This window comes from Pristiophorus japonicus, chromosome 27 (genome assembly GCF_044704955.1).
Source record: "Pristiophorus japonicus isolate sPriJap1 chromosome 27, sPriJap1.hap1, whole genome shotgun sequence".
NCBI lineage: Eukaryota > Metazoa > Chordata > Chondrichthyes > Pristiophoridae > Pristiophorus > Pristiophorus japonicus.
Window position 1 is genome coordinate 9,752,019 of NC_092003.1, and position 21,465 is coordinate 9,773,483.

The 21,465-nt window shown below is 51.0% G+C and overlaps 1 protein-coding gene across 1 annotated transcript in view; it reads left to right on the forward strand.

Annotated features, from left to right (window-relative positions):
* The window catches only part of LOC139239476 (solute carrier family 22 member 6-A-like), a 67,437-nt gene that overhangs the window by 9,844 nt on the left and 36,128 nt on the right, over nucleotides 1–21,465 (forward strand). Inside the window, exon 3 of the mRNA XM_070868254.1 lies at nucleotides 7,814–7,968. Within this exon, the coding sequence (XP_070724355.1) occupies nucleotides 7,814–7,968 (155 nt within the window). The remainder of the gene's footprint in view (nucleotides 1–7,813; nucleotides 7,969–21,465) is intronic.

Sequence of the window (21,465 nt, forward strand, 5' to 3'; positions counted from 1 at the left end):
AACCCTTACGCCGGAGCACGTGTAACGGCTCCAACAATGTGCTTAAGTTCGGCAGAAAGTTCCCGAAATAGTTCTATAGTCCAGAAATGAACGCAACTCCGATGTGTTGCCGGGTCAGGGCGCGCGACGGATCGCCTCCGTTTTGGATTCAGTAGGCCGGATCCCGTCTGCGGCAACCCTCCTGCCCAAAAACTCGACCTCTGGGGCCAAAAACACACACTTGGACTTCTTTAGTCGCAGGCCTACCCGGTCCAGTCGGCGTAGCACCTCCTCCAGGTTGTGGAGGTGGTCCTCAGTGTCTCAACCCGTGATAAGGATGCCATCCTGAAATACGATTGTTCCGGGGATGGATTTGAGCAGGCTTTCCAGGTTCCTTTGAAAGATAGCGGCTGCTGAACCAATGCCAAACGGACACCTGTTATAAACAAACAGCCCCTTGTGCGTGGCGATGGTGGTCAGTAGCTTGGATTCTTCGGCCAGTTCTTGGGTCATGTAGGCCAAAGTGAGGTCCAACTTGGTGAACAGCATGCCGCCTGCCAGCGTGGCAAAAAGATCCTCCACTCTCGGAAGCGGGTATTGGTCTTATAGTGACACTCGGTTAATAGTGGCTTGTAGTCGCCACAGATCCTGACCGAGCCATCCGTTTTTAGGACAGGGACGATGGGGCTTGCCCAGTCGCTGAATTCAACAGGCGAAATTATGCCCTCTCTTAGCAACCTGTCCAACTCACTCTCAATTTTCTCCCGCATCACATACGGCACAGCTCCGGCTTTATTGTGCACTGGTGTGGCGTCCGGGGTGATGCCTATCACTACTTTGGTACCTTTGAAAGTCCCGACTTGAAATAGTGACTCAAACTTTTGTAGAACCTGTGAGCATGAACTTCGCTCCACAGATTAAATGGATTGCACATCCCCCCATTTCCAGTTCATCTCGCTAGCCAGCTCCGCCCCAAAAGCGAGGAACCATTTCCCGGGACAATCCAGAGTGGCAGCCGGTTCTCTGATCCATTATGTGTGACCACCAACATTGCACTGCCTAGCACTGGGATGATCTCTTTGGTGTACGTCCGTAATTGCGTGTCAATGCGTTCTAGTTTGGGTCCGCTAGCTCTGAGTGTTGGACACTCATAAGTGACTGGCTGACTCCTGTGTCCAGCTCCATGCGTACCGGGATGCTGTTTAACAGTACTCTCTCATCATCATGGATGGCGTATTTGTGTATGAGCTGTGGATGTTTGCCACATGAATCCGCTGAACTTCAGCGCCCATTGCTGTGCCTCAAGCATAGCCCTGCCTTGCAGACCCCTCTTGTGGTTCATCCGCTTCATAAACCAGCCTCACTGCGGGCTTCCTGCACATTCTGGCTAAATGTCCACTGAAGTTACAATTTCTGCAGAAAAATTGTTGAAACCTGCAGGTTTTCGCAGCATGTCTGCCCCCGCACCTCCAGCAGGAGCTGAGATTGTTGTGAACAAAAGAGCTGTTACCAGGCATTCCTCTCTGATTGTCTCTTTGATTACTCTTGAGCACTCTGTTAGTGGGTGTCAATGGCCCCATCCCGGGACGTATTGTCCCTTGTGATGGTGTAAATGTCCGTTCAACCTTCCATTATTTCTGTTGAGGACCCACCCTAGAGTCTGTTACTGCCTGGTTGGTGTCGAATTGCCCTTGCCTGCCTGCGGAGTTCTGAGTCGCGTTTACAATGTTAACTCCCTGCTCCATCGCCACGTTGGGAGCAGAGTTGCACGCGTATATGATCTTGGTTTCCTCCTCCCCCGCCATGAAGGTTTGAGCCATCAACGCCGCTGCTTCCAAGGTCAAGTCCTTGGTCTCAATTAGCTTCCTAAAAATCCCGGCATGACCAATGCCCTCAATGAAGAAATCTCGTAACATCTCCCCCCTGCAGGTGTCTGTGAACTTACAGAGGCTGGCCAAGCGCCGAAGGTCCGCAACAAAGTCCGGTATGTTCTGCCCTTCCCGACGTCGGTGCGTATAGAATCAGTGTCGGGCCATGTGCATACTGCTCGCCGGTTTGAGGTGCTCACCGATCAGTTTGCTGAGCTCCTCAAAGGTCTTGTCCGCCGGCTTCTCGGGTGCGAGCAGGTTTTTCATCAGCGCGTACGCCTTAGGTCCACAGCTGGTTAGTAGATGCGCCCTTCGCTTGTCAGCCGCTGCCGCTCCCAGCCAGTCCGTCATGACAAAGCTCTGCTGGAGCCTCTCGACGAAATCGTCCCAGTACCGTTCCTCTGTGCTATCGGTGGGTCGTTGATTCCCATTTCTCGTCGCCAAATGTTGTGTCCTTGCACTCTACTGTAAATCAACACGAGGCGCGTACTGGAGACAAGGTCACCCTGTGACCTGTACCTTTAGTCACAGGACCAAGAAGTGATGACCCTGCGTGGAACCTCCCTTTATATACCTGCATGACCAGGTGAGGAGTGTCTCCCACAAGTTCACCCCCTGTGGTCAAGGTATGCATTTCTTAGGTATATACAGTGTACGGTGTTGTTACATGATGGTTACAGTTACATAAAGGTTACATACATGACAGGAGGTGAGGCCTGGATGAGAGCCTTGAGGGAATGGAAAGCCATGGTAACCCTAGAGGACATTGGGGCCTCGAGCCTAGATGACAACCTGGAGCCCCCGCCATCCGTTCAGATGAGGCAGAGGACGAGGGGTCACTGCTGGCAGCACCGCGTCACTGCTTCCACTCACACGCGCCAGCTCAGATACTGGCAGTACGCAGTCAGATATAGTGGAGATAGCAGAAGGGCCTGCAGTGGGTGTTGCACCAGGACCTAGCAGGCTGCAACATGGTGACGGGCAGAGGGAACCGCAAGTGCCATTTCTCCGGGGGGCGAGTCTGCATTGGAGTTCTGCTGAAAACTCATGACGAGCCCATCGTTGTTGGGACTTATGAAAGCAGGGTGGAGGCCATGCATTCCCAGATTTTGGGGAAAGTGGCAAGGGTGCTGGACAGGCTGTCGGAAGTGGTCAGGAGTTTTGAGGAGTCCGTCTCTCGACAGCTCTGCACACTCCATGGAGCATATCGTTGCCAAGTGTGCAGGCGATGGTGGACTCCCAGAGAGATCGTGTGGATCAAGCTGTGATGCTGCAAGTCTTTGGTGATGTGGCAGCTGCTATTACAGCACAGCCGCAAGGGAACGAGCATATCGGTGCTGGAGAGGATGGCCACGGCCCCGAAAGCTCAGAATGCTCTTATGCCACGGAGCGTCTAACTGCTGTCATCGCTAGTGGCTTTGAGACTGTGGCTGCTCTCACGCAGTCTCAGCTCGATGCCACCCAACACCTTAGTGTTGCCTTCATAGCTGGGTCCACCACAGGCCACGGGGGAACCTTCCAGTGTGGCGCCACAGCACCGACCTGAGCTCCTTCAGATTGGTGGTGGTGGTAACGTGTCGCCCCCGGGGAGTGATGCAGGCTCCTCAGACCAGGATCCTGATGATGTTCTCTCTCAGGATCACACCATTCCTGACCCCAGACCTGCCACTACGCCATTGCATCCGACCATGGACTCGCCCGAGCCAAGGCCGACTGAACCCTCCAAGGAGGGTGTTGACCAGTCTTCAGCTGGATCTTCCAGGGCCAGAGCTGGTCGAGAAGGACATCTGTAGCTTCCTCACAGGAAACACAGCAGCCTTCCCAGACCCATGAAACAGCCACAGGGGAGACACTGTGGCATAATAGTAGGATAGGCACGCATAAGAGGGGTAATAAGGAAATGCACAAGAGTGAGAAATTATGTTGTTAGTTTTTTGCACTGCTTGTTATGACGTAATAAATATTTATTTTGTGTCCCTATATCTGGCCAGGTGTATAATTTGACGGTTTGAAGGGACTCATTGGGATGGCCATGGAAAAGCGAAGTTGAAGGGTCATGTGGGCATTAGATCATCTGAAACGTGCAGCAATGAAACGAGTCTGCAATTCCCTTGCAGGGTTGGGATGGCGACGACACCTGCTGTGTGGCTGGTGACACTCATCCTGGTCCTCCTCCTCCTCCTGCTGCTGTGCCTCATCCTGAGGTGATACTGTTGGATCAACCTCCAACGGCTGGCCCCTCATGATTGCCAGGTTATGAAGCATGCAGCAGACGACTATGAAGATAGAGACCCATTCAGGCAAGTACTGCAATGCTCCACCAGAGCGGCCCAGGCAACGGAACATCTGTTTGAGGATCCCGATGCAGTGGTCAATTATTCACCTGGTGACGGAATTCATATTGTTGTAGGAATATTCGGCAACAGTCCTGAGATTCCGAAGGGAAGTCAGCAGCCAAGTGGACAGGGGATATCCCGTCCCGAAGCATCCATCCACAATCCTGGTTTGGGCCCGAGAAGACGGAGGGCACAGTGCTCTGGCGCAGGATGACGGCATCGTGGCTGCTGACTGGATACCGGGCATCAACTGCCATGATCCTGCGCTGGTGGTCGCACACCAGCTGGACATTCAGGGAGTGGAATCCCTTTCCGTTCATAAAAATCTCAGCATGGGTTTATGGCGCCCTCAGACCGACGTGTGTGCAGTCGATGGCTCCCTGCACCCCGGGGAACCCTGCAATCCAGACAAATCCAGCCTGTCGCTGCACCTGCATCTCCCTGGTCATCGGGCACAATATGTATTGGACACTTCTCTTATAGAGAGCATCAGTCTCGTCGGATGGAGCGATGGGCAGAGAACTGTGAGGTATTAGAAATGTCTGCAGCTGCAGACTGGAAAGAGCCAGTTGCGTAGAAGTTCAGCGATATGGTGACTTTTGTTTCAATGCTGAGAGTTGTCCTCAACCTTGTCTGAGGCTGCAGATCTGGCCACAGGAGATTGCACAGCTCCCTCAGGATGTCCTTCCTAAATCGGAGCCTTCTCAGACATTGCTCATCACTCAACTCCAGGAAGGAAAACTGATGTCGGTACACCCTTGCACCGTAGAGTCTCCTTCCCCCAGGTGTGTGCTGATCCCCTCCGATGGCAGCTGGTTGATTGCCTTCTCCTTCATCCTGTTGATGGTCCTCAACCTCTGCAGGCTGAAGCTGGCAAGCATCTGGTGCAGGGGGTCAATGTACCTGACCCTCCTTCTGATGTCAGCTCCTTCCTGGACAACCTCTCTGCCTTGAGGTATATGCCCATCTCCAGATCCTTCTCCATGTTGGGCAGCATGCCTGCTGCCTCCCTTGCCCGCTGCCTCTGGACCCGTTGGTGACTGCGCCGTCTTCCCCTGCGTGCCTCCCTGCCTCTCACAATGTGGACAAGACGTTCTCCTGCTAACAATGAGCCCATTGCATCTGTAGGCTCAACCCTCACTAGGAAGCCTCTGTCGAGTACAGAATGATGCCCTGAGGCCACTAATAATCACGGTGAGTAAAAAAGTTTTCAAAAATTGCCAAAAGTTCTCACAATCCGCAACAGGTTTTGGAACTCCCAACAATTTGTTAGAACTCCACAAAATTTTAGCGCACAAAAATCCCGCTCCCACCAAAACTCCTTTTTCCTCCGCTGGCAGCCCGGCAAAGTGCTCCAACACAAAAAGCTGTCGGGGGCACTGTCAGGTAGCAGATAGTTTTTTTTATAGTGAATATCGGTTGCGGAGCGGAGCGGCGCACACTCTGATTGCGTCATCACGGCCGCAACCACCGTATTGCAGCGGAAGTGGGTGGAGCGGAGCGGAAGTCATCACTGCTGGAAAAATGACTTAGCTAAATTTCGCTGGCGACGGCCATTGGACCAAAAGTCGGTGGCCACTCAACTCCGCCGTCTGGCCGCCGCATTCCAGCATATTGGGCCTTTTTGGGGACCTGAGTTTCGGCCCCTGTGCTTTTTGAAATCGCTAAATCATGCTGTCCACACCAAACGAACAATGATAATAAAAACCCAGGCCAGTTAGGGGAATAAATTGGAAAATTATTCCCTGACTTCCTTAGGCGGTTGAAACAAATCCAGGGGATCACACTGGCCCTGATTTACATTACAGCAGATAAAAGTTCACGAGGTTGGGGGTAATATATTAGCATGGATAGAGGATTGGCTAACTAACAGAAAACAGAGAGTCGGGATAAATGGTTCATTCTCTGGCTGGCAATCAGTAACTAGTGGGGTGCCGCAGGGATCAGTGCTGGGACCCCAACTATTTACAATCTATGTTAACGACTTGGAAGAAGGGACCGAGTGTAACGTAGTCAAGTTTGCTGACTGTACAAAGATGGGAGGGAAAGCAATATGTGAGGAGGACACAAAAAATCTGCAAAAGAACATAGACAGGCTAAGTGAGTGGGCAAAAATTTGGCAAATGGACTATAATGTTGGAAAGTGTGAGGTCATGCACTTTGGCAGAAAAAAGAGCAATTTATTATTTAAATGGAGAAAGATTGCAAAGTGCTGCAGTACAGCAGGACCTGGGGGTACCTGTGCATGAAACACAAAAAGTTAGTATGTAGGTTCAGCAAGTGATCAGGAAGGCCAATGGAATCTTGGCCTTTATTGCAAAGGGGATGGAGTATAACAGCAGGGAAGTCTTGCTACAGTTATACAGGGTATTGGTGAGGCCACACCTGGAATACTGCGTGCAGTTTTGGTTTCCATATTTACGAAAAGATATACTTGATTTGGAGGCAGTTCAGAGAAGGTTCACAAGGTTGATTCCGGAGATGAGGGGGTTGACTTATGATGAAAGGTTGAGTAGGTTGGGCCTCTACTCATTGGAATTCAGAAGAATGAGAGGTGATCTTATCGAAGCGTATAAGATTATGAGGGGGCTTGATGGGGTAGATGCAGGGAAGATGTTTCCACTGATAGGGAGACTAGAACTAGAGGGCATGATCTTAGAATAAGGGGCTGCCCATTTAAAACTGAGACGAGGAGAAATTTCTTCTCTCAGAGGGTTGTGGATCTGTGGAATTCGCTGCCTCAGAGAGCTGTGGAAGCTGGGACATTGAATAAATTTAAGACAGAAATAGACATTTTCTTAAACGATAAGGGAATAAGGGGTTATGGAGAGCGGGCAGAGAAGTAGACCTGAGTCCATGATCGGATCAGCCACGATCATATTAAATAGCGGAGCAGGCTCGAGGGGCCATATGGCTTACTCCTGCTCCTATTTCTTATGTTCTTATGTTCTTATGACTTTTGTACAATGTGATCTCCGCTCCAGCAAGAAACAGGTTTAGCTCTCACATAAAGAAATTAAGCAAATCAGTGTTCAACGCACGAGCAGGTAACCTATTCGGCAGGCTCACTATTCTATGGGAAAAAGTGAGATTTCAACAGCCATTTGAAATTAACAGCTGCGGGCCAGTGCTCGGAAAACTTGGCTGCGGATTACTGCAGGTAAATGCTTTCGCAGCACTGCTTATGGGCCAGGAGAAGTGCTTCTCCAAGCCCCTCAAGGAAAACTTCTGACGATTTTATTCAACCGCAGCCTCCCCACCACCCCCCTCCCCCTCCCCCCAATTAACCTGCGATGTTTTCTGGCCGCAGGTGACCATCTATAAGGGTCCCCTGCTGAAACCTTCTACCGCAGGCTTTCCTGCCTGACAGCCAGCCATCCTTCAAGCTTGCTGGCTGCCAGGTGGTAAATAGAGTAAAAAAATTGTAACAAGGTCCTGCCGCTAAATTCGTCAGGAACTCCTCGTTGCCAACATTGCCACCCCCGCAAATACCCTCACCATAAATATTGGGGTCCATGTCACCAGACAGGGTCACAGCAGACACTTACCAATATTGTAAAGAAACACTGTTAAACCTGTAATAGAAGGGTATCTATTCCTTAATGTTTACCCTGTCTTTATTATTGTCAGGTACGGACGGCGGACTCTCCTGCTCTGGTCCTGCTTCCAGCTAGCAGTCTCTGGAACATGCGGGGCTTTCTCCACCTCCTTCCCCTTGTTCTGCTTCTGGAGGTTTCTATGCGGAGTGGCACTGTCAGGGGTCATATTCAACACTTACAATTTTGGTAAGTGAATTAGTTTATGGCCTAGAATTTGGAGGATTTAGCGCTGGCCGTTAACGCCTGTTTTGGTGAAAATATGGTGGCCGTCTCACTTCCGGCAGGTCCTGCACTGGCTGCCATTTTCGGCAGCTCGCGGCAAGTGACCTAATTAGCAGGAGTGTGACGTCAATCAGCATGCAAAGCCGAATTGACGCATACTTATCCATTTTGGAGTCCGCCACTCTTCTTACCGCCGTCTCCAAAGTGCGCATGTGTGTGCAGCCATTGACAGTGCAGAGATGCAGGAGAAAGAGGCAGTGAGCTATAACCTGCACAGAAAACAGTTACTGGTTAAACCTCTCTTATCCAGGACTCCCGTATCCAGTACCACCCCTCGTCCGGGACCATTCCTGGCCACCGGGTGGCACATGCGCAGAACACAACCGTCAAAATCCTACTCACCAATATAATCTTTCTCCTCAATCGGCTGCCTATTCCTTGTTGCCCTGTTGGAACACCTGCAGCCACAGTCCTCAGGCTGGCCACTCCTCCCCACAGTGCTCCCTCCGGGGGGGTGTATCGACTGTTCTCGGCTCACCAACTCTTCTGGGCCCGCCGACTCTTCCGAGGCCCGCCGACACTTCTGGGTCCGCCAGTTCTTCAAGGCCCCCTGCACACTGATTGGCTGACTGACCGACAGTCGGTCCAGCCAATCGGCGCACACACACACACTTACCCCAGCAACAGCACTTAAAGATGCAATCTACCCAAACACGTGATCTCCCTGCATCCAGCAAAATATTTTGTTTGGGAAAGGCCAAGTCCCGAGTGTTATGTAATGATGTGTGTTTCGTCCTGGTACCTTAAATGTAATGTAAGCACTATGCCACACCACAGAGGGCGCTGTGGTGGGAAACCTGAAAGTACCTAGAACAGGCACTATATAAGGCTGACCACCACACCTGAGAGGCACTCTGGAGCTGAACAATAAAGGACGAAGGTCACAGCAGTTAGACTTACACCAGACCGTGTGGAGTCAGTGATTTGTGTGCTAGATACACCACATTGGCGACTAGGAAGCGGACGAACTCCACGCAACCATGGCTACTCTGGGCTCGCTAAAGGATTTTACCATGGGCAATGATTGGGAGGCCTTTACGGAAAGGCTCGAGTACTACTTCACAGCAAACAACCTGACGGAGGACACGGACCCAATGAGAGATAGCGTAAGGCGATATTGCTCTCCAGTTGTGGAGATGAGGTTTACTGTCTCGTCAGGGATTTGCTGGCACCCGAGAGCGCCAGGGACAAGTCATACGAGGAGCTGACTGAACGCATTCGTGACCAGTTGAAACTGAAGGAGAGCATCCTCACAGCCAGATACAAATTTTACCATCACTGCAGACCTGAGGGCCAGGATATCATCAAATATGCTGCAGACCTCAGGAGACTCGTGGGGCTGTGCGATTTTGGTGCACACCTTGATGAGGCTTTGCGGGACGTTTTTGTTATGGGGATTGGCCACGAGGGTCTCCTTCACAAGCTGCTGGCCACGGAACCCACAGTCACTCTGACAAAGGCCATCGCCATCAGCCGGGCACATATGACCTCGACTTGCAGCACCAAGCAAATAATCCACACAGTCTCGAACTCGGCAGGCACTGTCCACAGGATAGCGCCCACCACGGACAAAACTGCAGAACGTGGCTCTGCCCAGGGCAGAGAGCATAGACCTCGGGGTCCTGGAACTCAGAGTCCGCTGAGGGGGGCCAATCAAGCAGCACCATGCTGGCATTGTGGAGGAAGCCATGAGGCTCACCGGTGCAGGTTTGCGGAGTACACGTGCAATACCTGCCACGTTAAAGGCCACCTTCAGCGTATGTGTAAAAGAAATCGGACTCATCATATGGCTGAGGAGATGGGGGATGATCTACTGTTCAGCGAGGAGCAGGTAGAAGAAGATGAGGTGTTTGGACTGCACACGTGTACTGACGATTCGCCCCCAGTGATAAGGGAAGTAAAAATCAACTGAGTCCCTGTGAGTATGGAAGTGGACAGGGGCTCGGGTCCGTCATTGATGAGTCGGAGAACTTTTGATAAACTGTGGACTAACCCAGCTGCACGACCCAAGCTGGTCCCGGTCACGGCGAAGCTGCGTACCTACACCAGGGAACTAATACCTGTTCTTGGCAGAGCGATGGTGCAGGTATCCCACGGGGTCGAGACGCACAGTTTACCTTTGTGGGTCGTTGCAGGCCGACACTCCTCAGCCAGAGGTGGAAGGGACGGTCCGTGGGAACTGGGAAGACTTCATCACTCCACAGACTGCTACTCCCCGGGGTGCTGCCGTGCCCCGGGTTCCCAGAGAGCAGCGCCGACCGAGCTGGAGCTGCAGCCTCAATCCACCCACAGGCAAGCCCCAGACCCGGACCTCAAGCCACAGAGATCCTGCAGCCTCAGCCCCCACAGGCAAGCAGCCCTGCAGAAAGGGGCCTAGTTGGGGGGGGGGCGGGTGAGCCAGTGGGGTGCGAGGGATCCAGAATGGCCGGTGGATCGGAAGAGCCCCGCTAAGGAAGTAGCCGTCGGGCAGGCCCTGCAGAGGAAGGTGCCGTTGGGCGGGCCCCGCCGAGGAGCTGTTAGTGTCGGGCGACGGCAGCAACTGGAGGTCGGCGGCCACGGCAGCCGCATGGGAGGCCGTGGGGGAGGCGGCAAGTGCGGCTGCTGGAGAGGCCACGACGGCCGCAGGGGAGGCGGCAAGTCAGGTGGCGGCGGAGGGCATCCGGAGCAGCGGAGAGCAAGATGGCGGCGGCATTGTGTTCAGAGCAGCAGAGTATCAAAGATGGCGGCGCCCAAGGAGAAGCCTCGTGGAATCCTCCTGCATCAAAGATGGCACCTTAAAACGGAAATGCACCCGGGAGTCTTAAAAGGGCCTTACCAAGAGGTGGTCCCCACAAAGGACTTCTGTAAGGCAGAGCGAGTCTAAAATGAGCTATGTTAATGTGAGCTGGCGAATTTATAATAAGAATGAATTTTTTAATGCTGAATGGCCACTGTATGTGTGTAAAATAATGGATATGAAGTACAATTAATGATCAGGGCTAACAAGGAAATCAGGGATCCGTTACCAGTCAATAACTAATTAATATACCAGATAATATGTACCATACTAACGCACTGTCTATGCCTACCTGCCTTCTGTTGGACAAGTGTGATGTTATGTATTGATGTATGTATCGTCATCCTGCGTCCTGGTGGGGGGGGTGGGGGAAGGTGATGTTATGTAATGATGTGTGTATCGTCCTGGTACCTTAAATGTAATGTAAGCACTATGCCACACCACAGAGGGCGCTGTGGTGGGAAACCTGGAAGTACCTAGAACAGGCACTATATAAGGCTGACCACCACACCTGAGAGGCACTCTGGAGCTGAACAATAAAGGATGAAGGTCACAGCAGTTAGACTTACACCAGACCATGTGGAGTCAGTGATTTGTGTGCTAGATACACCACACCGAGGGTGCTGGATAAGGGAGGTTCAACCTGTACTGGGATAACTGGTAACTATGGAGAGCTCAGACTATGTAATTGGAGTGAAAACTGCTTCCAATACTGTAGTGTATGGAGAAAGAGTCAGACTGAACACTGTGAGCTTAAAGTAAAGTGTGACCTTAAGTCTTTTATTGCAGGTCTCCAGAGTGCCTCTCCAACCTGTGAAGCCTTCTTAAATACCTGTGCTCCAAGTGATTATGGGATCCCTTGTGACTCCGGGGAATGAGCCCTCTGTTGGCTGTACAAAGTAAATACAAGCCCATAGATATAACAACATTCCCCCCCCCCAAAGTCAATAGTGTAACTATTTACAATGTGAGTTGATTTGGGGGCCGCCTTGCCCTGGTTCATCATCTCGGTGTGAAAGCTGGTGTTGTTAAATCATTTGTTGGGCCCTCGCTGGGCTGCTGTGCAGCTGGCCTTGCTGGGCTGCCTGGTGTGTTGGGCCCTGCAGGGCTGCTGTGGATGATGGTTCTGCTTCGTGGTCAACCGTGGTGTCGGTTGCCACTGGTGTGTATGTTGGGGGATCAAAAAGGATAGGGTCCAAGGTGGGTTGCTCAGGATAGTCCGTGACTCTGAGTTTGATTTGGTCCAAGTGTTTCCGGTGAATGAGTCCATTTGAAAGTTTGACCCGAAACACCCTGCTCCTCTCTTTGGCCACGACAGTGCCAGAAAGCCACTTGGGACCTTACCATAGTTTAATACAAATACAGGATCATTGACTTCAATCTCGCATGACACATTTGCGCTATCATGGTATGCACTTTGTTGAAGCCTGTTCATGTAGATCAGGGTGAACTAACAAGAGCCTTGTCTTAAGTGCTCTTTTCATGAGCAGTTTAGCAGATGGGATCCCAGTGAGTGAGTGGGGTCTCGTGCGGTAGCTAAACAGGACTCGGGATAGGCGAGTCTGCAGTGAGCCTTCAGTTACCCTCTTCAAGCCTTGCTTGATGGTTTGCACTGCTCTCTCTGCCTGACCATTGGACGCTGGTTTAAACGGAGCAGATGTGACATGTTTGATCCCGTTACGGGTTGTGAATTCTTTGAACTTAGCACTGGTAAAACATAGCCAGTTGTCGCTCACCAGGACATCGGGTAGGCCGTGTTTGGCAAACATGGCCCGCAGGCTTTCAGTAGTGGCAGCGGACATTATCTCACATTCAATCCACTTCGAGTATGCATCTACAACCACAAGGAACATTTTACCCAAGAACGAGCCTGCATAGTCGACGTGTACCCGAGACTACGGTTTGGAGGGTCAAGACTATAAACTTGGTGGTGCCTCCCTGGGTACATTGCTTAACTGCGAGCATGTATTACATCTGTGAACGCAGGACTCTAAGTCCGCATCGATACCGGGCCACCACATGTGGGATCTGTGTGGGTACTGTGGAGGTCACTGATGAAGGTGTCTCTGCCCTACTTGGGGATCACTACTCGATTGCCACACAGAAGGCAGTCTGCCTGGATAGACATTTCATCTTTGTGTCACTGGAACGGCTTTATCTCTTCCTGCATTTCCACTGGGACACTGGACTAGCTCCCGTGAAGCACACAGCTTTTGACTAGAGATAATGGGCCCAAGTTTCCACACGATAAAAAACGGGCGCCCCTCCGTGCTGGGCGCCCGTTTTTCGCGCCTAAAACGGCGCCTAAAAAAAAACTCGCAATTCTGGAGCGCCCTGCAGCTCCTTGTCTGCCTGGCGCGGCGCCCAGGGGGGCGGAGCCTACACTCGCGCCAATTTTGTAAGTGGGAGGGGGCGGGTACTATTTAAATTAGTTTTTTTCTTGCCGGCAACGCTGCGCGTGCGCATTGGAGCGTTCGCGCACGCGCAGTGTGAAGGAAACATTGGCACTCGGCCATTTTTGTAGTTCTTTGTAGCTGTTTAATTTTTGAACATTTTTTTTAATAAAAGCACATTGCCATCAGCACATCAGCACTTGCAGCCTTCTCACTGTCTCCTCCCCCCCCCGCCCTCCGCGGGAAAGAACGGGCGCCTCCTAACCCCCCCCCCCCCACGGGAAGAACAGGCGCCTCCTCCCCCCCCCACCGCGGGAAGAACGGGCACCTCCTCCTCCCCCCCCCCGCGGGAAGAACGGGCGCCTCCTTCCCCCCCCCGCGGGAAGAATGGGCGCCTCCTCCCCCCCGCGGGAAGAACGGGCTCCTCCTCCTCCCCCCCCCCGCGGGAAGAACGGGTGCCTCCTCCTCCCCCCCCCCCCGCGGGAAGAACGGGCACCTCCCCGCCCCCCCCCCCGCGGGAAGAACAGGCGCCTCCCCCCCCCCGGCAGGAAGAACAGGCGCCTCCTTCCCCCCCCCCCCCCCCCAGCGGGAAAGAACGGGCGCCTCCTACCCCCCCCCCCCCGCGGGAAGAACAGGTGCCTCCTCCCCCCCCACCGCGGGAAGAACGGGCACCTCCTCCTCCCCCCCCCGCGGGAAGAACGGGCACCTCCCCCCCGCCCCCCCCCCCCCCGCGGGAAGAACAGGCGCCTCCACCCCCCCCCCGCAGGAAGAACAGGCGCCTCCTCCCCCCCCACCGCGGGAAGAACGGGCACCTCCTCCTCCCCCCCCCGCGGGAAGAACGGGCGCCTCCTCCCCTGCAGCATTCTCCGTGCCTTCACACAGGGAGGAAGATGGTTTATTTAATCTTTTCTTTGCTTATAAATGTTTATTCAGATTGGATTTATTTGTATAATATTAGAAGTATAAATAAGGATTTATTGTAGAATTTAATGACTTCCCTTCACCCCCCCTCCCCCGCCCCCACCTCGTTCTGGACGCCTAATTTGTAACCTGCACCTGATTTTTTAATGTGTAGAACAGGTTTTTTCAGTTCTACAAAAATCTTCACTTGCTCCATTCTAAGTTAGTTTGGAGTACGTTTTCACTGTGGAAACTTTGAAATCAGGCGTCAGTGGCCGGACACGCCCCCTTTTGAAGAAAAAATTCTGTTCCAAAGTAGAACTGTTCTACCTGACTAGAACTGCAGAAAAAAAAATGTGAAGAATTGCGATTTCTAAGATAGTCCGTTCTCCACCAGTTGCTCCTAAAAATCAGGCGTAAATCATGTGGAAACTTGGGCCCAATAAGGGGTCCTGGCTTGTCCAGGTTTTGATCTGCCGGGCAGTGATGGGTGATTGCTCACTCTCAAATGCTTCCATAACTATGGCTAGATCTGCGGGCTGCGCCATTTCCACCCCGTGGTGGGCAATGGCAGCTTACGGAGAGCATCGGCGCAGTTTACTGTGCCTCGCCTGTGACGGATGGCGTAGTTGTATGCGGACAATGTGAGCGCCCATCTCTGGATGCGGGTCAATGCATTGGTATTTATCCCTTTACTCTCGGAAAACGGGGATATAAATGGCTTATGGTCAGTTTCCAATTCGAATTTTAGCCCAAACAGGTATTGATGCATTTTCTTTACCCCATAGACACACACTAACGCTTCTTTTTCAATCATGCTGTCGGCTCTCTCAGCCTTAGACAGACTCCTGGATGCATAAGCAACCGGTTGCAGTTTCCCGAAATCATTAGCTTGTTGCAATACACACCCGACGCATCACATGCTAATACCAAACGCTTACATGGATCATACAACACAAGCAATTTGTTTGAGCATAACAATTTTCTCGCTTTTACAAAGGCATTTCTTTGGCTTTTGCCCCAAACCCATTCCCCCCTTTTCATAGTAAGACATGTAGTAGTTCTAGCAGGGTGCTGAGACCCGGTAAAAAGTTACCAAAGTAATTCAAGAGTCCCAAAAACGACCGCAGCTCCATCACATTCTGTGGCCTCATTGCATCCTTGATTGCCTCTGTCTTCGCGTTGGTGGGCCTGATGCCGTCCGCCGCAATCCTCCTTCCCAGGAACTCCACTTCAGGAGCCAGGAAAACGCACTTCGAGCGTTTTAATCTGAGCCCCACGCGATTGAGTCGACTAAGAATCTCCTCCAGGTTTTGCAGGTGCTCGACTGTGTTCCGACCTGTGACCAAGATGTCGCCCTGGAAGACCACGGTGTGCGGGACTGACTTCAGTAAACTTTCCATGTTTCTCTGGAATATTGCCGCCGCTCATTGGATTCCAAACAGGCATCTGTTATAAACAAAAAGACCTTTGTGCGTGTTGATGCAAGTGAGGGCCTTCGATGATTACTCCAGTTTCTGCGTCATGTAGGCTGAAGTCAGATCCAGCTTCGTGAACATCTTTCCTCCCGCCAGCGTTGCAAAGAGGTCGTCGGCTTTGGGTAGTGGGTATTGGTCCTGCAGGGAGAAATGATTGATAAATTACTTTGTAATCGCCACAGATTCTGACAATGCCGTCTCCTTTGAGGACTGGGACAAGAGGACTGGCCCACTCGCTGAACTTGATCGGTGAGATGATGCCCTCTCTTTGTAGCCAGTCTAGCTCGATCTCTACCCTTTATTTCATCATGTACGGTACTGCTCTCGCCTTGTGATGGATGGGTCGCGCCCCCGGAATTAGGTGGATCTGCACTTTTGCTCCTTGGAATTTCCTGATGCCTGGTTCGAACAGCAAAGGAAATTTGTTTAAGACCTGGGCACACGAAGTGTCGTCAGCGGGCAATAGAGCTCAGATGACGTCCCAGTTCCAGCGTATCTTTCCCAGCCAGCTCCTGCTAAGCAGCGTGGGACCATCGCCCGGTACCACCCAGAGTGGTAGCTTGTGCACCGCTCCATCGTAGGAGCCCTTTACAGTAGCACTGCCGATTACAGGAATCAGTTCTTTTGTGTAAGTTCTTAGTTTCGTGCGAATTGGTGTTAAGACTGGCCTTGAGGCCTTGTTGCAGCACAACCTTTCGAAAGTCTTTTTGCCCATGATGGACTGGCTTGCGCCCGTGTCCAGCTCCATTGACACCGGGAGTCCATTTAGTTCAACATTCAGCATTTTTTTTTGTTCATTCTTGTCAGATCAACTCCAACGCCAAAGATCACTTTGCGCCACTACATTTGATCTTAGCCAAAAGGCCGAGAGCGGAAGCTGCACCGTTCCTGGAAACACTGAGTGGACAGAGCAAGTTCAACATTCAGCATTATCGGGGAACAATTCGTGGTGAATGTGTGTACCTCATGTACCTCTGCCTCCTCTATCTGAGGTTCTGGTTCATCGTGATCCTCCTCTGCAACATGGTGGTTTGCAGATTTATCAGGCTTACCAGCTCGCCTGCACACTCATTGGAGGTGTCCCATTGTTCCACAGCCCTTGCAAACGTATCCTTTGAATCGGCATGAATGGAAACGATGATCACCCCCACAGCGCCAACAAATGTTAATGGCCTTGCATTCATCACCCTTGATGGTGGACTCTGAGACATCTGCGGACGTATAACTGCAGGTATGTGTCACCTGCCTTGTACGTTACGATTGGAAAACAACATCACTTTGTTCACAGTACTTGTAGCAGCACTTGTGTGCTGAGAGATTTGCTTCGTATTGTCATTGGTGGCAATGAACGCCTGGGCTATCGCTATGGCCTTACTCAAGATTGGGGTCTCTACAGTCAAAAGTTTGTGAAGTATGGTTTCGTGGCCAATGTCAAGTACGAAAAAGTCTCTGAGCATGTGCTCCAAATGTCCTTCAAATTCGCAGTGTCCTGCAAGGCGTCTTAGCTCGGCAACATAATTCGTCACTTCCTGGCCTTCAGATCTTTTGTAGGTGTAGAACCGGTACCTCGCCATCAGAACGCTTTCCTTTGGGTTCAAATGCTCTCGGACCAGTGTGCACAAATCATCATACGATTTCTCCGTGGGTTTCGCTGGAGTGAGCAGATTCTTCATGAGGCCATACGTTGGTGCCCCACAGACAGTGAGGAGGATCACCCTTCGTTTGGCAGTGCTCTCTTCCCCATCTAGCTCGTTGGCCACGAAGTATTGGTCGAGTCGCTCCACAAAAGTTTCCCAATCATCTCCCTCCGTAAATTTTTCCAGGATGCCCACTGTTCTCTGCATCTTTGGGTTCGCTATCTGTATCTCGTCGCCAGTTGTCGTGTATGGAGAAAGAGTCAGACTGAACACTGTGAGCTCAAAGTGAAGTGTGACCTTAGTCTTTTATTGCAGGTCTCCAGAGTATCTCTCCAACCTGTGAAGCCTTCTTAAATACTTGTGCTCCCAAGGGATTATGGGATCCCTTGGGACTCCGGGGAATGAGCCCTCTGGTGGCTGTACAGAGTAAATACAAGTCCACATATATAACAAATACAATGCACCAAATCTCCCCCCTGGTCAGTCAAACATTATAAGAGGTAAATACTTTTAAAATAAACTATTCTGTACTACAGTTGTAAGAATTTGAGGGGAAAATCAAAGCTGCATTTCTTTAAATTTTATACATTCTAGTTTAGGAACTGATAAAATAACATGCAAAGTTTGGACACCTGTTTTTAAAAGGCAAGTATTCTCACCAAGAGTTCTTCAAAAGCCTGCTGTTGATAAAAATGTAATTGAACTCTCTTCTACACCAAAAGGTTTATGTCCCTCTTTCCTTTAATTTATTTCCAGTGATGTCTCACACAATAGTTTAAGGACATCAATGCCACAGTCGTTAAGTGGTGTTTCCAGTCACAGTCCCTCCCGATCTGAGCCTGTGCTTTAAGAGCCACTCAACAGGGAGAGAATCCCCCATGCGATACGCAGGCTAGTGCAAGACAGTGCATCCCCATCTCCCTCCACCTCCAACACCCTGGTGGAGCACAAACCATCACACAGCAACCATGTGGGTAAAAGATCTGTGGACCAATGGCAGCCAGCAAAGATGGAAGTACCAGGCAGTCTTGCACCCATTTGTGGACCCCACTTGAGACCCAGACAAATATTTGTGAAAGCAACAGGGAAGACGTGGACAAACAAATGCCGCGTAATGTGCCGCAACACACAATACTCCAGGGGCCATCGGTGCACTCGATAGCAAAACCCAGGAGCCGTCACCAAATGATCTGACACATTGCCCGAGAACACCGCACCGATCCTACAGACGTGACTTTCGGCTGCTTGCTGAGGTTAGCGCTGGAGGGAACACGTTGCACAAGAGATTCTCCACTCCGTTCATGTACCAGTGCTGCCTGCGTTCATTTTGTGGGCGGCCATTAGCTGTGGTACCGGCTGTTTTCCGACCTAATTGAATTAGAGCCTATGTGGTGGGGGGGGGGGGGGGGGAAATCGTGTTCGCCAGCAAACTGCAGTTAATGGTTGCTGGAAATGGGCACAATGCTAAGCAAGTGAAATTGGTCTTGGGGGCATGAAGATAAGTGGTGCAGCGCTCACCTTCCGTGCACTGCTGTTCTGCAGGCTTTGCTGGATGGATCCGGGACGAAGCTCCTGTCCAGGTGTGGCATTGCAGATACCGACCACCTCTGTGAGTGAAGCTGTGGAGCTCTCAAGGAATTGAGGATAATGAAGAGGTCTGAGATTTAAAGGGGCCGTGCATAGTGAAGCAATACAAAATAAAATGCAGTGAATCGATCCATTTTTCAGCCCTTTCTGCCTTTTAACAAATAGTGAACATTTCCAAATGTGAATATTCAGGTGTTAAAGCTGAATTTCCTTCCTAACCTCAAACAAATGGGAAAACTGCACTAACACACATAGCTCAGCAAGCCAGGGAAGGGGCACCGAAGGTCTGACACGCAGCTCACCAGCTTTGTGCAGGGGGTCAACACCGCAAGAACAGCCCTCTACCCACAGAGGCCAGGAGACCCTCCAGAAAGAATGATGTGTGAGTACATCACTAAGACTATCACTGCTAGTAGTGTCGTCCCACACCACCTGGCTCCAGAATTCAAAGAAGCTTCATGACCTCAGACCACTTGTCAAGGTCAGTGAATGCATCTTCAAAAGCCGTCCCCTTCCAACTGCACCACTAGCCTCACACATTTCTCAATGCAGGACACCCAATCACTCACCTACCAACAATCTGCACCAATGACAAGGCACATCTCCCATTTCTAGCCTCACCTCACCTGCATTGAGGAGACGGTAGAGACCATTCTTGGCAGGGACATGGTTGAGCCCTTGGCCAGCGATGGAGCTGAATGGATGCAAGATGCTGGTATTCTCATGCGTTATCCTCCTTCTGGCATGTACCTCTTGCTTTCCCGCCCTCCCATCAGCACAATTGTACCTTGGTAGTAATATGATACACTGATAATGGAGTTACTGACTAATCATAACAATCAATTTCTATCAATTAGTCTACAACAGACCCAGACATGTCATGAGGGAAACCCCGGTGGTAGAGAACTTTTGGAAACATATCCAAAGTCATCTGTTCCTCCCAAACATGCAATTGACAATTTTACTGTTAATAGCCCAACTTTACATAGAATTTACAACACAGATACAGGCCATTCGGCCTAACAGGTCTGTGCCGGTGTTTCTATACCACACAAGCCTCCTCCCACCTTACTTCATCTCACCCCATTAACATAAACTTCTATTCCTTTCTCTATCATGTACTTATCTAGTTTTGCCTTAAATACATCTATGCTATTCGCCTCAAACATAGAAAATAGTTGCAGGAGTAGGCCATTCAGCCCTTCAAGCCTGCACCACCATTCAATAAGATCATGGCTGATCATTCACCTCAGTACCCCATTCCTGCTTTCTCTCCATACCCCTTGATCCCTTTAGCCGTAAGGGCCACATCTAACTCCCTCTTGAATATATCCAACGAACTAGCATCAACAACTCTCTGCAGTAGAGAATTCCACAGGTTAACAACTCTCTGAGTGAAGAAGTTTCTCCTCATCTCAGTCCTAAATGGCTTACCCCTTATCCTTAGACTGTGTCCCCTGGTTCTGGACTTCCCCAACATCGGGAACATTCTCCCTGCATCTAACCTGTCCAGTTCTGTCAGAATTTTATATATTTCTATGAAATCCCCTCCTCCTTCTAAACACTAGTGAATAGAGACCCAGTTGATCTAGTCTCTCCTCATATGTCAGTCCTGCCATCCCGGGAATCAGTCTGGCGAGCCTTCGCTGCATTCCCTCAATAGCAAGAATGTCCTTCCTCAGATTAGGAGACCAAAACAGTAGTGTATGAAGGCACCTTTAGTAATGACTCCACGAGGCAGAGTATGATACTTAAACTGTGTAGACCCGTAGTCCTTTACTTGCAGCTCCTGAGTGAGGACAACAAGCTGGGAGTTCCTTTTTATACTGGGTTACCTGCAGTGTGCAGGCAACCCCTAGGTCTCCAGCAGCAGCACCCTCTGGTGTACAGGTAAGGTGTGTACAGTGTAAGGGTACATTCAGTGTTGCATAACAGTGTTACAGACTTCGCACAGTAAACAGGCATGCATACACAACAACACTCCCCCCTAAGCATTTTTCATATCCTTACTGTCATGCCCAGGGGAGGTGATCAGTGGTGGGCTATAGGAGGTTGTGGTGAGGGTTGTGTGGTTGTCAGGTGTGACCCGTGCTTGAGGCTGGCCTCCTACGTTTCCCCTCCCTCACAACTCTTTTGGAGTAAACAATAAACATTAAATCAGAAACATTAAATCGTGCCCCCCAATCTGGGGGACACTCCAAACATTTCCCAAGGTCCTTTTTTGTATTTTTTGGGGGGGGTTTTGTATTTTTGTAGGTTTTTTTTGTGGTTTTTTTTGGGCTCTAAAACCATAATTTACAAGTGCCCCCTATAAAAGGGGAGGGGGACACTAAAACCGGCATTTAAAACAAATTAAACTTTAAAACATATAAAATCAAATTAAAATTTGGTTGCCGGGGGTAATAATGCACTCCAGTCCCTCCGGTGCCCACCTCTCGCGGAAGGCCGTGAGCGTACCGGTGGACACCGTGTGCTCCATCTCTAAGGACACCCTGGCCCGGATGTAGGCGCGGAAGAAAGGCAGGCAGTCAGGCTGAATGACTCCCTCGACCGCACGCTGCCTGGACCGGCTGATGGCACCCTTGGCCGTACCCAGGAGCAGTCCTACGAGGAGGCCCTCGGACCTACCC